Here is a 14,864-nt window from a genome sequence, read left to right as displayed (position 1 = left end):
AGGGACACCTAGTTCCTGTTCCTCCTAATCAGAGATGGCTTCCTTGCGGTGGCAGATTGGAGGGTGTTCCAGAAACTTTAGTACCTTTAAAGGGGAAAGATAATTTTAGTGAAGTTGAACTTGAGGAAGAATAAGACCTGGTGAACTTGGCTTTCCCTATAGCCCCAGGATTCCCAGCATTATCAGACCAGGGCAATTCTGGGCCTAATCTTGGCCTTAGTGTCCTCTTTGGATTGGTCCTACCACTCTCCTGGCCTTCAGGGCATTTTTTAGTCCGGAGGTGACTGACACCTGAAGGGCCGTCTCAGGGAGGTTCTCTGGTTGGTGTGGGGTGCCGCTGGAGGGGTACGAGGCAGCTTAGTGTCATCTGAAAGGTGATTATGGTTCACCTTGAATTCTTGCCTTTAAATACTTTCTAGAAATCACCGGAAGGGAGATCCAGCCCCTGTACCCACCCTTCCTAACCCTCATCCATGGCGAATGGAAAGCAGGGATGACAGGAGGTATCACACAGCCCTGAGTCTCAGTTCTGCCTGGAGTTTCCATCAGCCTTTAGGCAGAATGCAGATTATGGAAGTGTGTGGATTTAATCTTATTAGTGGGTCCTGCCTTTTCCCCCTTCTGAATTGGAAAGCCCAGGTGAACAGAAGGGAGAAGCAAAGGGCTTTGGATGGTGAACACACCACCGAGACATGAGAGGAGGGTCTTCGTGGAGAATGCACTTGAAGAAACCTGTGTTGTCCACACCATGCCCCGCCCCCCCACCCATATATGACTGCACCACTTAGAAGCATTAGACAAGAGGCTTTGTGTTGAGAATTAGGACAGTTTATTGTTTGATCAACATGCTGAGTCTTCCACATTTTACACAGTTTTATGTAATGTCAATGTGGCCATTTAAATCTGCTGAGCCAGTGAGAGATGGAAATGCCACCCTCTGTGCTCCTCACGGCCAATCACTTTTATGGGGACGGGCGAGGGGGAAGGTGACACACACGTGATACAGGCTGGCCGTCGATGTATGGAGGCTTCGCACTGGAAGGAAGGTCTGAACCCCACTGCAAGGATAAACCACGCCCTGCCTGGAGTGTCAGCCACACAGGGAGGCGGGGGGGTCTGGTGTCCAGGGAGTTTACACACTGAGAGCTCAAGGTTTTGGAACACTGAAACAGTCCATTTCAAACAAAAAGTCCAAAGGGTGCCCTGGTCTGACAATCAGAGTGGACTTGGGGACTGGCCCTTCTTTGCAATGGAGGAGCCTGAAATGTACATGGGTTCTTTCCTGCCTCACTCGGCTATGCTGGACAGACTTACATCCGAACCGGAGTAGAGATGGCCTGAGGAGCACGCGTGCCCAGCAGCCCTGTGTGCCAGCGCACCGTCACATTTGTTACACACAGGTCAGCAATGGATGAAGAGTGGAAACACCTTGGTTCTGACTGCTTCTGGCTTACTGGCTGACCGTAAGCAAGTCACCCTTTTCGGTCTTGGTTTTCCTGCCTTGGCATAGGAAGGGTTCTGAGCTCTCCACCTCGATCAGCTGTAGCCAGGGGACAATGCCTCACATTCTTGGGGGAGAGGTAGTTAGGAAACTAGTGCGCACGGGTTAATGCACAGACACTTCAGCTCAGCTGCCCTTTGTGTGGCTCAGACATACCTCACAGCCCTCGGCTACCTGTTCTCACATCCTGACATCCTCACCCGCCTTCCGCCATGTGAAGGAATGAGGCTGCTCTGCCTGCAGGGCACCGAAGCCAGCGGTGCCATTACTGTCACACCTGGTACTTGTGGGCAGGGGCTCCCAGCACTGACTGGCCACCAGGAAGACAGAGACATTGCACTCAAGATGTGTTCTGCACCCTTAGCTACCACCATACAACCCTTGTTTCTGTTGCCTGAGACACTTGAACTGATCTGGCCATTGCTCCTCGAACCTGGGACATTCCAGACCGATTGAGGATGCTGTCAGGAAGAGAGTAGTGACGATAATGGAAGGGGGGCCTCTGACTGAGTCAGCACTTGCTCACCTTGGACCACACAGCTGCAGTTCTAGCACTCAAGATGCTGGCACCACACTTTCACTCGGGCACATGTGTGCATTCATAAATATGCTTCCTGCTTTTCCCACCGTATGCTCAATTTTTCAGATGCCCACAAAACAGGAGCTTTACTGACAGCTTTTCTTTGAGATTCCTCAAAGTAAAAAAGAGGGCTACAGAAGATGACCCTGCTCTACTCCCAGGTCAGGGCTGCTCTGTGGGGAGAGAGACTGAACCACGGGCTAAACTGAGATCATTTCCTAAAAGGATTCCTCCCCTTTGCCTGGATTTGGCAACGGTGGGATACTCTCACTGCGTATGCTGAGGAATTTCATGATATTTTCTTCAACGGAACCTGATCATTTCATTATTGAACCTTAACTCTGAGACAAGATCCTAGCTACAAGCAAGAGGGCAGTGATGGCACCTGCCCAAAACGGGAGCCAAGGAGCCAACACCCTTCTGTGCTGGAGGTCTGGCTGCCCTGACAGACCCAGGAATGAGGGGTGGAGATGAGGCCCAAGGAGGGTGCCCATGGAGCGGTGTGGCACCACCAAGATGGGAGGATGAGGGGAGGCAACCGCCCTCACCTGCAGAGGCCCACGGGGCTGGGAGAGCCCGGGCTCAGGAGAGAGGATGTTGTGTACGCACTGGAAAAGGAGGGCTCACCTACGCCACATCAAGCCACATTGTATCTAGTGCGCCTCTTACTATTCTTCTAGGCTGTGATGGAAAAATAGTGGTGCCTTGGATATGTGTGCACATGAGAAGAGGACTGAGTTTCTACCTTTTTTTACAAGAATGTTTTAAGAAAAAGTACTCTTAGTACCAAGAACCTAAAAATCCACCATCCATTCATTCACTGAGACCCAAAGAGATCCCTGCAAATGGGGCTGTCCCAGGGGCCACAAGCAATGGCCCTCACTGCCAGCCAAGCCGGGTGCTGTCACCTGGACTCCTATGAATTCTCACCAGGTAAGTAAGCACTCTTCCAACAAGCACCACTTGGGGGTGTGCCATGGTGGGGCTACGGGCCCACGTGGGCATGCACACCTGTGCATACAAGTACAGACAGAAACAGTGCACATATTCCCAGGGGCTAGTTTTGCCTGTAGTTAACAAATCTATGCAGTATTTTATTGATGGCAAGACGATCACAAGTTTTGGGACAATATTAAGTATTTCTTATTTCAACACGTTGCAGTACTTTTGAATTTCCAAAACTGTTATCACGATGCAAGTTCCAACTTGAGAGGAGGAAGAACAAGAATATACATTGAGCACATGAATCTCTGTGAGAATGTGTGTGGAAGGTGTATACACAAGTCTATCTCTATATATAATTATGTACACACATATAAAAACTCAACACTTGACACTGGAATTACGTTCGTACATTGGTCTATGCCTTCTGGAAGAGGAGCTCAGTGGGAATCCTGCTTCCTCTTTTCTTCACCCGAAGATACACTCCTCTCTAAAGATCAGCTCTGACACACAGTCTTCTTAGCTGAGTGTGTGACAGACCCACTGGACAACTTATCAATGAGTCCTGCCAGGTCATGCTGCACTTACAGGCTGCCAGTTTGGATTAGTTTCTGAGAAGTTCCAAATTCATTGCAATAACTTGTCAGAGCCCTGCTTTATGGAGGAATTTACCCCCTACCACACCCCAGATGGTCATTTAGCTCAATTATGACAAGCCCAATAGCAGCCTGGAGGAAGAGTCAATGCCGGCTTGGAGGGCAGGGCTTACCGATTTTGGCCAGAGTGGCTGCCCACTGCCTGGCTTTGTGCCAGCTCAGGGGTGGTGAGTCTGGGTCTATTTGGAATGCTGGCCAAGCAGGCTACATCACTTAGTGAAAGAGAGAGTTCTCTTCAGAGATTTTACAGATAGGTCCTCAGGTCTAAGTCCTCTCAGAAATGAGTCAAACATGGCAAGGACATCTCTCTGGGAAGCCTTCTGGGGACCCCACCTCAGCCCTACCCTCAGGCAAGCAGAGTGCTGCTACAGTATCTGCAAAGGTCTGTGCACAAAGGTTTCAACTGCACTGTGCCGAGTGGCAGAAACACGTCAAGAAGAACAGCATCAACAGTATTAGCAACCAAGGACTGGCAAACATGCATCTTCCAGGTGGCAGTTCTGCAGACCCTCCCTTCCCCAATCACAGACGGGCCAATACTGTGTGCTACAGGCTCCAGCTTTCCTGGCAGCCAAGGAGGAGGGCTTCAGGGGGCACACACTGAGATTCCATTTGCCCTTCCCTTCCCTGCAACCCAGATGTGTGTGCTGATCGCTGGACAGGTTGGCTAAAACATTTTCAGAACTACACATGGTGCCCCCAGTCTATAAACCAGCCCACAGTTGCCAACAGCACCCCGTCCTTCCTTCCTTCCCATGACCTCTTGTTCTGCCAATCACTAGGCGGACCACAGAGAGTGGAAGGTTGCCTGTGGCGAGTGCCCTCTCAAGGCTTTTCAGGGAGGGGAAAGAGGCAGAAATAATTCCAGTGGCCCTGCGGCTGGGCCCCCTGCAGTTCACAAGGCCTTAATTTCAGCTCGGGGCCGTGGCTGATGCCCCACTCTGGCCATGGAAGAAGGACAGAGTCAGAGCTGCCTCTTCAGAGGCTGTTTCATTCAATCAGTGTTTGATTTAACCAGGTAGGGCCTGTTTGGTGGATGCTGGTTGGTCTGGGCCAGACAGCCCAGGGATTGGAACCTAATTAAATCGCCCAGTTAATTGTTTAAATGTATTGGTCTGGGGGTGGGAGGAGAGCAGAGGTGATGAACCGTTCAAAGAGGACAGGAAGGAGGAGGTGTGTGGAAAAGGTTCTCTGTAAGTTTACAAATATACAAAAACAAAAAAGCACATCTTTCAAATAAAAATGACTACATTTTTATCTGGCAAAAAGTTGTATACACATGGTTTAAATTTTTTTTAAATTTTAACAGTTTTTGGCAATCTTAATAAAGTACAATATATTACAACCAAACCAAAAAATAGTTGTTTAAGTAACAGCTGTTAAGAGTGACGTGATCCCTGATGCCCAGCCTCCCTCCCCATCCCACCCGACTCCTAGAGACAGAGAGAAAAGAAAAATCCTCCCATCTGGATAAGCTCATCTCCCACCCCCCCTTAGGAAGCTAACCAATAGGAAGCAACACAACAAGCGAGTAGTGTTAAAGGAAGCCTGCGGTCAGGCTGCATTAGCAGGAGCAGCCACCCTCGCTGGCCGGAGGCTCCTGGGGTTTGTCCAGCTTGATGTCGATCACTGCAGGGGGCGGGGCTAAGGAAGATGACTCTCTCGGAGCTCCCACCCCCGCTCCTGCTCCGGTGCCCCCTAAGTTGCCCTGCGCAGCCCCTCTGTCCCTCAGCAAACACCCAGGAACTTGCTCTTTTCTTTGCCTGGGTGGGAAGGATGCAGGGTCACCAGCTCCCACCCTTCCACCTCTTCCCCGACCCTTCCACATGCCCTCACCAGTATCCACCAGAAGTAAAACTTGTCCTGGGCTGTGGGACCATCACCTAAACACAGGCCCGACAGACCCTTTCTTAGAAGGCTTCCCGGTGACCAGCCTCGGCCTCGGCCTTGTTACCTATCAGCCCCACCCCAAAGTGCCCAGGAGGTGGAGCCTGCAGGCCGGGCATGGAGCCCACCTCACAAAGTACAGGGCTACACGGGCCTTTCCCAGGTGGGCACAGCAACCCTGACCCCTCAAGCTCCCGTCAGAACGGGTCGCTTAGACCCTGAGGCTGCTGCTGTGAGAACCCACATCCCTGGGGGAGGGTGTCAGCATAGCCCCTCTCCAGCCCTTTCCACGGGTGCCGTGGGGACTGTGGGCTGGAGAAGCACCGATTGGAACCGCCAGAGGAGCGGGTGCAGAGTGCACAGCCAGGCCGCTCCCTCTGCCCTCACCAGGCTGAAATCTCAGTCAGGCCAGGCCAGGCCTGGTCACGGCACTGCACAGAATCGCCATTCCTGTGGGGCTGGGAGTGGGTAGGGGTTGAAGCAGCCCTGCTATGGGACCTGCTGCCCGTGTCCTAGGGAGGTTTTGTGGTCCCTAGGTAAGGACGATGGGAGAGGTTCTTCAGAAGTTAAGTACTATAAAAAGCCATGCTTCCCCTAAAGACCACTTACCACCTTCCCTCCTTACCACTTTTTGGCCACCTGGCCATGGCATATTCTGAGTATGACTTTGTCCATGACTTTTCCTGATTTTCCCTAAACCCCAATCTTCTTATGCACATTTTTATCCTGTTTTGTGTGTACGCAGCGTATATATACATAAACACACATTATTTATAACATGGTAGACTATAAATAAACTAGTAAATAGACAATGAACAACTGCCTTCGTTCCCACTGGGCAAATCAGACCACCTCTCTGAGCCTCAGTTTCAGCTTTTGGGTGTGGCCTGAGTTCTGGGGTGGACAGTGTGAGTGGTGTGCAGACCCTGTCCCCAGAGCAGTGGGGAGGCCTGGGCTGTGCAGGGCAGGCAGGGGAGGAGACACCTGGTGGGGCAGTCGTCTCGCATAGAGGAGGTTGGGCCATGCTGAAATCATGTCTGAGTGCACGGAAATGGAGATTCTACTTGTCCCCATGAAATACAAGTCTGTGTTCACTGGAAAGAAGGGCACTTACTATTTCTCATTCCCCATACTGTCACTCCACACACATCCCTCTGGCATTCCCATACTGTTTTGGAAGCTTAGTTGGTTCGAGCTGGATGTGGTCTTAAGAACCTTGGAGTTCAGCCTCATCCCTGTACAGAGGAGGCCCCACAGAACAGCTATCTGCCAGGAAGGCTGGCCTGGAGAACTGGCAAGGGTCTGCCCACTGTTCTAACATACCACGTGGATAAATCAATGAATAAATGGCTTCTGCAGCATATCTTTCACTCACTTGTCAAGGGAAAAGGATACTGCCCTCTTTGCTTTTCTCCTGGACGTTCTCCATTCCAGGCAGAGCCGAGGCCACACGTCGGAAGAGCTGGGGAGAGGGGGAGATGCAGCGTGAGCCCCCATCCTTCCCCTCCTGCTGCCGGTGTCTCCACCCTCTGCCTCTTCTCACCCTGACCTCGGGCTCTGCTCTCTTTCTGTCCCACTGACTGCACCCTGGACAGCAGGGGCTGCACCTAACTTCTCCCACCTGTGCCCCCAGCACCTCTCATGGCGTTGGGCCCCGGCAGGCCTCTCACCCAGGCAGGCTGGCCACAGGGTCACGAGGGGCTGAGTGTGGGTCATGGTGATGGCAGGGACCTACCCTAGTGCAGAAAACGATCTAGGTCCTGGGAGACAAGATTCTGGCCCGCTGCCCATGTAGGGACCTGGTGTGGGGAAGGGACTTTCGACCTGCCCTTGAGACAGTGACCCTCTCCTCAGGGAGCCCTGCGAGTCCACGGGCATCGGGGCAGCTGGGAGTCAGGGCCACACAGTCACAGCGGAGATTTCTTTGGAGGGAATAAGGACACAGGAGTGTGAATGGGACATTGTGGGTTTGCTTGGGTGTGGGTGAGTGCGATGTGCATATTGTGTGTAGAGGAGTATGGGTGGTGTGGTGTGGATGTGTGGCAGCTGTGGGGGGGGGAATGAGTGTGTATGGTGTGTACATGTACACATGTGGGGTTTCTGTGCGTGTAAGTCTGTAAAGTGTGCATGAGAACTGTGTGCGTGTGGTTGTGTGCGTGTGTGTGAACCTAGCAGGTGACGGCAAGTACAAGGCAGAAACACAAGGCACCAGAAGATCCTGAATTCCCTCCCATCTCTCTACAAACACCAACTGCAGGAACTAGGTGAGCTCTGGGCTTAAAACTTCTCCACTGCCTGAGCTCTCTGAAGACAGGGTGAGTCTTATTCAAGGTCTCACCCCAGAGCCCAGCCACATGGGAGCACCCAGGCTGCGTGACGGACCAAAGGCGGTAAGGGTCCGGACGGGGAAGCCGCTGGTGAGCTCTGCATGGTATGGACCCTGTGGGCGGGCTGCAGAGAGGCTCTGAGCGTGGCTGGCAGAAGTGGGAGTTAGATGGAAGCTCTTGGGGTCACATGGGGGCTTCTGAGAGCAGATATGCTCACGTTCAGAGTCCAGGAGGCTACATTGCATGGGGATGCCTCTCCACCACACAGGCTTAGAACTGACCATATACAACTCCGGCTCAGACCATCGCCTGGCTTCCAGAGCAATCTGGAAAGGGGGGCATCGGCATCTCCCTGACCATGGGGGCAGAGGCTTTCCATCAGGGCCGCGCAGAGCAGCAGCCAGTGTCTCCTGCAGGCCTCCAGGGACAGGTAGCTCCCTCCTCCAGGTGACACCACGGCCACCCTGGCCTTATTCCGAAGGAGGCTGGGAAGGGGATGGGAGGGAAGAGAGCCATGTTGATGACCCTCCAACTGGGGTGGGGGCACTGAGTCCTGGGAGCTCGGGGCCTCCCATTCTGTCCCTTCCTGCTCCTCTGCCACCTCCCACTGGCAAGGCACTGCCCAGGCGGGGTAAAGCCTCACTGCGTGAGGCCAGCTGCTGCAGTGGCAGCTTGTCTAGTGCCCCTGGACACTGCTGGGAGCGGCAGGGCAGAAGTGACCCCCAGCCAGGCCCCGACACCCCTCCAGCGGCACCTGTGCCCATGCCGGTCCCCTGGCCCAGGCCGCCCCCTCTCATCACCTCTCTGAGTCCTCTTTTCCCTGCAGACAGGGGTTCCTCACCTGTTTTTGAACCAAAGATTCCTTTGGCAGGCTGGCGAAGCCTATGGGCTCCTTTTAAGTGTGTGAAATGAATTACATATAAGTTTTATGTAAAGGAGACCATTTAGTATTGAAACAAACTTCTAAAATCTTTAAAGATACAGACTTGTGACTAGCAGCCCGGAAACCTGTTAAAGAGCAGAAGCCGGCAGGGGGTCTGACAGCCCCCGAGATACTGAGGTGGGAAAAAGTTCAAGAGACCTGCGACACCACCGCAGTAAGGTGATAAGAAAGCGGCTGTGGCCTCTACCGTGATAAAGCCCCAGGTGCTGCTAACATACGGAGCTGTGTTGCCTACGCTCACAGCTGCAGGAAATGCTGGAGACCCGTCAGAGGATAGTGCAGAGACACTTGTTTCCCACCTACATCCACTGACCTGCTGAATTCCATCCGTGGACTCCTTGGGGGTCTGTGGACCCAGGAGAAGCCCCCTGCTCCCAGGCTCAGCCCTAACCCCACCCCCTCTACGGCTCCTCTGAGGCTTCTGACTCCCAGGCCTCCCCGCACTGCGAGCTCGGACCGCACTGTGGGTGGGCTCTTGTCTCCAAGCCTGCCTGGACTGCCACAGCCTTGAGCACGTGCCAAGCACAAGGCAGGAACCCCAAAATGCTGATTGGATAGACTCTCCTGCACGTCCACCCCACGTGAGGTAAGAAGCAGGGGAATGCTACGTCTCTCGGCCTCCTTGAAGTTGGTGGCTGATCCCATAGCCCCGATGGCCTGAGGGCGAGCAGTAGAGCTCTGGAGGCTACTCGCTCCCCATCTGGTGGCTGGATGGCCCCACCTAGTCACTAGCCCCTTGGCCAAAGGCGGCGGACCCCACCTGCTTCACGTTGTAGCCGGTCTTGGCGCTGGTCTCGATGAACATAACGCTCAGTTCTTTGGCGCGCTGCTCCCCCTCCTCGATGGTTATCTGCCTGGAGGGGAGGCGAGGGGGGGCCAGTTCAGTAGGGAAGTAGCCCCTGGTGGGGGTGGAGGGAGCAGCCTCAGATGATGGGGGCCCCTCAGTCAGCCCTGAGGTCAGGGCTGGACCCCAGGGCTCCCTCAGGGCACAGCAGGACACCAGCCCCTCCCTACTCCTTGGCAGCTCTGTCCAGGTTGGGAGCAGGCCCTGAGGCAGGTGGCTTGCTGTCCCTTTCACAGTGTCACCACGGCCAGAGCCAACATTCGTAAAGCACTGCCAGCCACAGACCGCCTCTCTGGGTGGTACCATCAGCCCCATTTTCCAAATGAGAACACTGAGGTTAAAAGTAATGGCCCCAAGGTCACCTACTGCAAAGGAGCTGGGCTTTGAACTCCGTTTTCTTCACTTCAAGGACAAGATTCAAATAAAGCAGCCTCTAATTCAGATTATTCCCTAAACGGGCAGAGTACATCTCAGGAAGCCCTCAGTCCATGACTCATTGCTCTACCTGCCCCATGAGATGAGTGGACCAGTGCAGGGAAGGGCGCTGGGGTCAGCCCTGTGCCTGGAGGATGGTGTGGAGCAAGCAGCCTCTTCAGGGAGAGTGTCCCACCCAGACACAGCGAAGGACCAGGCCCTTCACACCCACACCCACATCAGCCAGGCATTTCACAGGGGCAGGGCCGGTGGGAGCCCGAGGGCTGCTGTGTCTGTGTCTGCACTGAGGCCGGGCCCAGACCATGCGCTGCTGGGCCAGCCGGGCGCATATGGCTCCACTCAGGCCACGCGTGGAGGCCTGCCCTGCCCCTGCCAGCCTGGAAGGTGGGGCTTCAGACATGACACACCTGTGGGTAGGCGTCTACCAGGTGCTTTCAAAGCCTCTGGTGCCCCAAGGGGGTCCTTCCCAGATGCAGGGGGACAGGTCAGACAGGGTGCTGGGCAAGGGGTAGCTCACAGGGGCTGCTCTCCCACAAATCCCAGCACCCCCCGTCCAGGAGGAGCTGCAGAGGCATGGAGGGGGCCCGGCCTGCAGCCCGCTGCACCTACCTCTTGTCGGCCAGGTCCGTCTTGTTGCCCACCAGCATGATGATGACGTCGCTTCCCCTCTCTGTTCTGACATCATCGATCCACTTAGAGGTCTGTTGGAAGGAGTTGAGATCTGGAGGTGGAAAGTGCAGATAAAACAGGGCGTGAGCGGCAGCCCTGGCAGGAGAGGGGGAGGGCGGGAAGGGAGTAAGACCAGGAGCAGGAGGGAGGGGCGTGTGCACCCTCAGACACCTGGGCGGCGCGGGAGCACAGTCCGGCGGGCCTGGGTCCTCCCGAGGACGTCCACACGTGTTTGTGGAGCTGTGCCCGGGGTCCCCGAAGGCCCATCATATGCTGAGCCACCCTCTGGGGAGAGAAGTCACAGCATCTGGAAGGCCGCTGGGTCATGACTTCCTACTAGTGGTCCTAGGGCCCACCTGAGAGTCGGACCTGACTTTGGAGGCTCACAGCAGAGTGAGAAATGGGTGCAGTAGACTTGGCTGAGCTTGGAAACAGTGTGACAGTGTGTGTGTGGGACCGCAGCAGCTCCCAGCGCAGGAGGGCCCTGCAGAGCAGCCTCCCACTGACAGGAGCTCAGAGGGATTTCTGAAGAGCACCCTCAGGGCCTGAAAGTAAGGGGAGCGGGGAAGACGGCCCCAGGAGCAGATAAAAGCCAGGAGAGGCCAGGCATTTCAGGGCAGCCCCCTCCTCAGTCAGAAGCTGTGACACGCCGCCGCACAGAAGAGCAGTCACAGGGCGACGCCCACCACTCAGCGGCCCGCAGGCCCAAGGGGAGCGGAGGCTCCCTTTCCTGGAAACCTGGGCTGCTCGCAGCCTGACCTTCCTTCTGCTCAGCATCAGGCTGCAGGAGCCCAGGCCTCCTCAGGGCCCAGCTCCCACCCGCTCTCAGGTGTGCAGGGAGCCTGCGGTCAGAGCCAGAGGCAGCCGGCTGGGGCATCCTCCCACCACACCCATGACTGCAGCCCAAGCGCTTGCCAGGTGTGTGCCCTGACACCTGCCTGGGCAGTGGGGCTCTGCACCAGGCCCTACCCCTCACCCCAGCCCCACGAGCCTCCCTCAGGGCTGTGCGTCGCTCTTGAGAACAGCTGATTTGGCCAGAAGAGCCACAGTGTGTGAGAAGTGCAGGCCACCCAAGGCCCTCCTGGACCCGCTGGGCCTCCCCTCCCATGGAACCCGGTAAGGAACTGGGATGCTGCTGACAAAACCATGGCTGCCAGGTCAAGGCTGGCCTGGGGACCAGCGTCTTCTCCCATCTTCACACACACACACTCTCTCCGCAGCCTGGCTGGGGCCGCACCTGGCCCCGGAGCCCCCGCGAGCTGCCCCCCGCCCAGCACGCAGGCCCCACACTCACTTGTGATGTCGTACACCACCACAGCCACCGTGGAGTCCCGGATGTAGCTGGGGATCAGGCTGCGGAACCTCTCCTGGCCGGCTGTGTCCCAGAGCTGCAGTCGCACCTGTCACAGGGAGGGAGGGGGCTCAGGGGGCAGTGAGGTCCTCGTGGTGGGAGTGGGGGCCGAGGGAGGGCCCAGCTCTGGGACACTGGCCAGGCACAGGCTCTCAGCAGTGCCCAGCATGGGCCCCAGGGGATAGGTCCCAAGGAGCCCTGCCCGTCCTCCCGGGTCTCAAGTCAGGCACTCACCGTACGATCCTCCAAGTACATGGTTTTTGACAAGAAGTCAATCCCAATGGTTGCCTGTTAGAGAAAAGCACAGAATGGTCAAACCCAAAAGGTCTCAGGCAAAGGGGCAAAAGCTGAGTCACCCAGGCGGGGACACAGCCAGCAAAAGGGGTCACCCACGCCGAGCCTTAGGTGGGTTCTGCTCTGCTGCCCCACCCCCAGCTCAACAGTGAACCCTCTTGCCCCTCTCAAAGGGAGTGAGTTTGAGCTAAACAAGGATGAGGATAGGTGGTTAGGGAGTGATACTTTTTGGAGAGGAAGAGAAAAGTGCTTTGGAAAGGAGAGGAGAGAACAGGTGAGGCGGCTTCCCCAGCAGCAGGGCCACTGGCACATGTATCTCCTGCCCCGCTCAGGGGGGAGCCCGGAGGAGCAGGAACGAGGTGGTCTCCCTGCCCCAGCCTGCCGGGCCCCGCCTGCCTCCTTCCCTTCCAGCCTTCACTCGAGTCTCCCAAAGCTTTTCTCCTCAGCCCTGGAACTCGAGCGCCTGGCGGGGGATCACCACTGCCCAGGAGGTGGAGCGGGGGCAGGGCGGCTTGCCGCGGGGGCGGGCAGAGAGCAGCTGGCTTTCCCCAGGGGCATCACAGCCACCCACAGCAGCATCTCGTTGCGAAACCCACCAGCTCTTCTCTACACAGATGGACACACTGGAAGCCAACTGTCTAGGTCACGCCTGTGCCTCCTCTGTCCTGGCACAAGGAGATGCAGTTGGGCCAGATGGCTGGGACCCACCACTCAATTGCTGTGTGGCTTGGGGCAGGCCTCCAACCTCTCTGCGCCGAACCTGCACCCAGTGTTTGTGACGGGAGCAAGATGCTTTCAGCATGAAACAGTCACTGCTATGTAATTAATAATAATGGAGACTCCGACACAGCCTGAATGTCAGGGCACTGGTTAAGGACACGGTGGTTCATCCAAATGATTAGAAACTTTGGCAGCCATTAAAAATCACATCCTTGAAAAATATTTAAGGATTTCGGGAAATGGTCATCAGGTGAAAGAAAGCAGGTTACAAAACATCATGTGTAGTGTGATCCCAACTTGATTAACTGAAGTAGAGATACAAGTATTTTTCATATTTTCTTAGACGTTGACGTGAAGGGACTACACTAAAGCCTTAATAGTGCTGGTGTCTGAGTACTGACACTGTGGGTGCTTTTTTTTTTTTTTGGCTTCTTTCATTGTACCTTTTTCTATTTTCTACAATGAACATATAATAGTTCTAGAAGCATAAATGAAGCATTTTGAAAGAAAAATAGGGCTGAGAAATAAGCTTCATTGAAAGGATAATTGTGCGGTGACTTCTGACTACAAAAACCACAACCAAGGGCTTCCCTGGTGGCGCAGTGGTTGAGAGTCCGCCTGCCGATGCAGGGGACGCGGGTTCGTGCCCCGGTCCGGGAAGATCCCACATGCCGTGAAGCGGCTGGGCCCGTGAGCCATGGCCGCTGAGCCTGCGCGGCTGGAGCCTGTGCTCCGCAACGGGAGAGGCCACAACAGCGAGAGGCCCGCGTACCGCAAAAGAAAAAAAAAAACAAAAAAAACCACAACCAGGAAAGCCCAAGGAAATAGAAAAACCCATGTCTGCAGGCCCCCCGGCTGACTGCAAGCAGGTGCATGTACACTCCCACCCTCACCCATTCCACAAAGGAGTTAAAGTGGCTGCATCCTCCTGGAAGCTTGCTTTAGTGCAAAGATAGGGAGTGTCAAGGAATCATACAATTCTACAACATGCATGCTAAGCAAACACCTTAGACACAACTCAATCCCCTACTCTGGAGACCTGGAAAGTTAAAGCATACACCGAGCGTGACTTTGCCAATCAGAGGCAGAGCTGGGAGGATCAGTGTAAAATCTTGGCATCACTTGGGCTCTTTCAACCCCAGCTTTGCACACCTTTCCTGCATGGTGTAGCCACTGGGGAATAAGTCTGCAATTGACGAGCGGCTTGTGGACTGAGCCTTGTTCCTTAACAGTCACACTACCTCCACTTATTGGTATCTGTTAGAGCAATGATCCTTGTCTGCTGTCACGGAGAAACGTACAGAGCAGGCGGACATCTCTCAGCTTCAGTGCTCAGTGGGCTCCCCAGGGACTGCCAAGCTCCTTCTGTAAAGTGACCCTTGAGCTAAAAAACCAGGTGTATGACCTCAGGATTGGTAGCAGGGACTGCTAGCTGTCCCCCAACACGGAGTCTCCCTTTCTATAGTATTACGACTCCAAACGTATAGATAAACTCATGGCTGCCCCAAATAAAGACTGTATTTCCCAGCTTCCTTTGTAGCTGGGTGGCTAAGTTCTCTGGTCAGTGGGATGTGAAGGTGACATTTGCATCTTCTGGGATGGGTCCTTCATGGGGAGAGGCGATGTACCCACAGCTGCCCCTTTCCCTTTCCCACTGTTTGGAATAAAGACAGGTGGTAATAAGTCATATTGGCCCATCCAGATAAAGGTGACAG

The 14,864-nt window shown here is 54.9% G+C and overlaps 1 protein-coding gene across 1 annotated transcript in view; it reads right to left on the bottom strand.

Moving 5' to 3' along the window:
- Window positions 1–2,183: 2,183 nt before the first annotated feature.
- Window positions 2,184–14,864, bottom strand: part of RAB6B (RAB6B, member RAS oncogene family) — a 57,540-nt gene continuing 44,859 nt past the window's right edge. The window contains exons 3-8 of the mRNA XM_029214844.1: window positions 12,370–12,423; window positions 12,079–12,184; window positions 10,725–10,836; window positions 9,597–9,690; window positions 6,962–7,028; window positions 2,184–5,308 (exon numbers count right to left, since the gene is read on the bottom strand). Coding sequence (XP_029070677.1) covers window positions 5,244–5,308; window positions 6,962–7,028; window positions 9,597–9,690; window positions 10,725–10,836; window positions 12,079–12,184; window positions 12,370–12,423 — 498 coding nt within the window. The 3' untranslated portion in view covers window positions 2,184–5,243. The remainder of the gene's footprint in view (window positions 5,309–6,961; window positions 7,029–9,596; window positions 9,691–10,724; window positions 10,837–12,078; window positions 12,185–12,369; window positions 12,424–14,864) is intronic.

This window comes from Monodon monoceros, unplaced genomic scaffold, assembly GCF_005190385.1.
Source record: "Monodon monoceros isolate NGI ecotype Baffin Bay Population unplaced genomic scaffold, NGI_Narwhal_1 Super_Scaffold_11, whole genome shotgun sequence".
In the NCBI taxonomy this organism is placed as follows: Eukaryota; Metazoa; Chordata; class Mammalia; order Artiodactyla; family Monodontidae; genus Monodon; species Monodon monoceros.
Note: the sequence above shows the minus strand (reverse complement) of the source record. Positions and strands in the feature narration are given on the sequence as shown.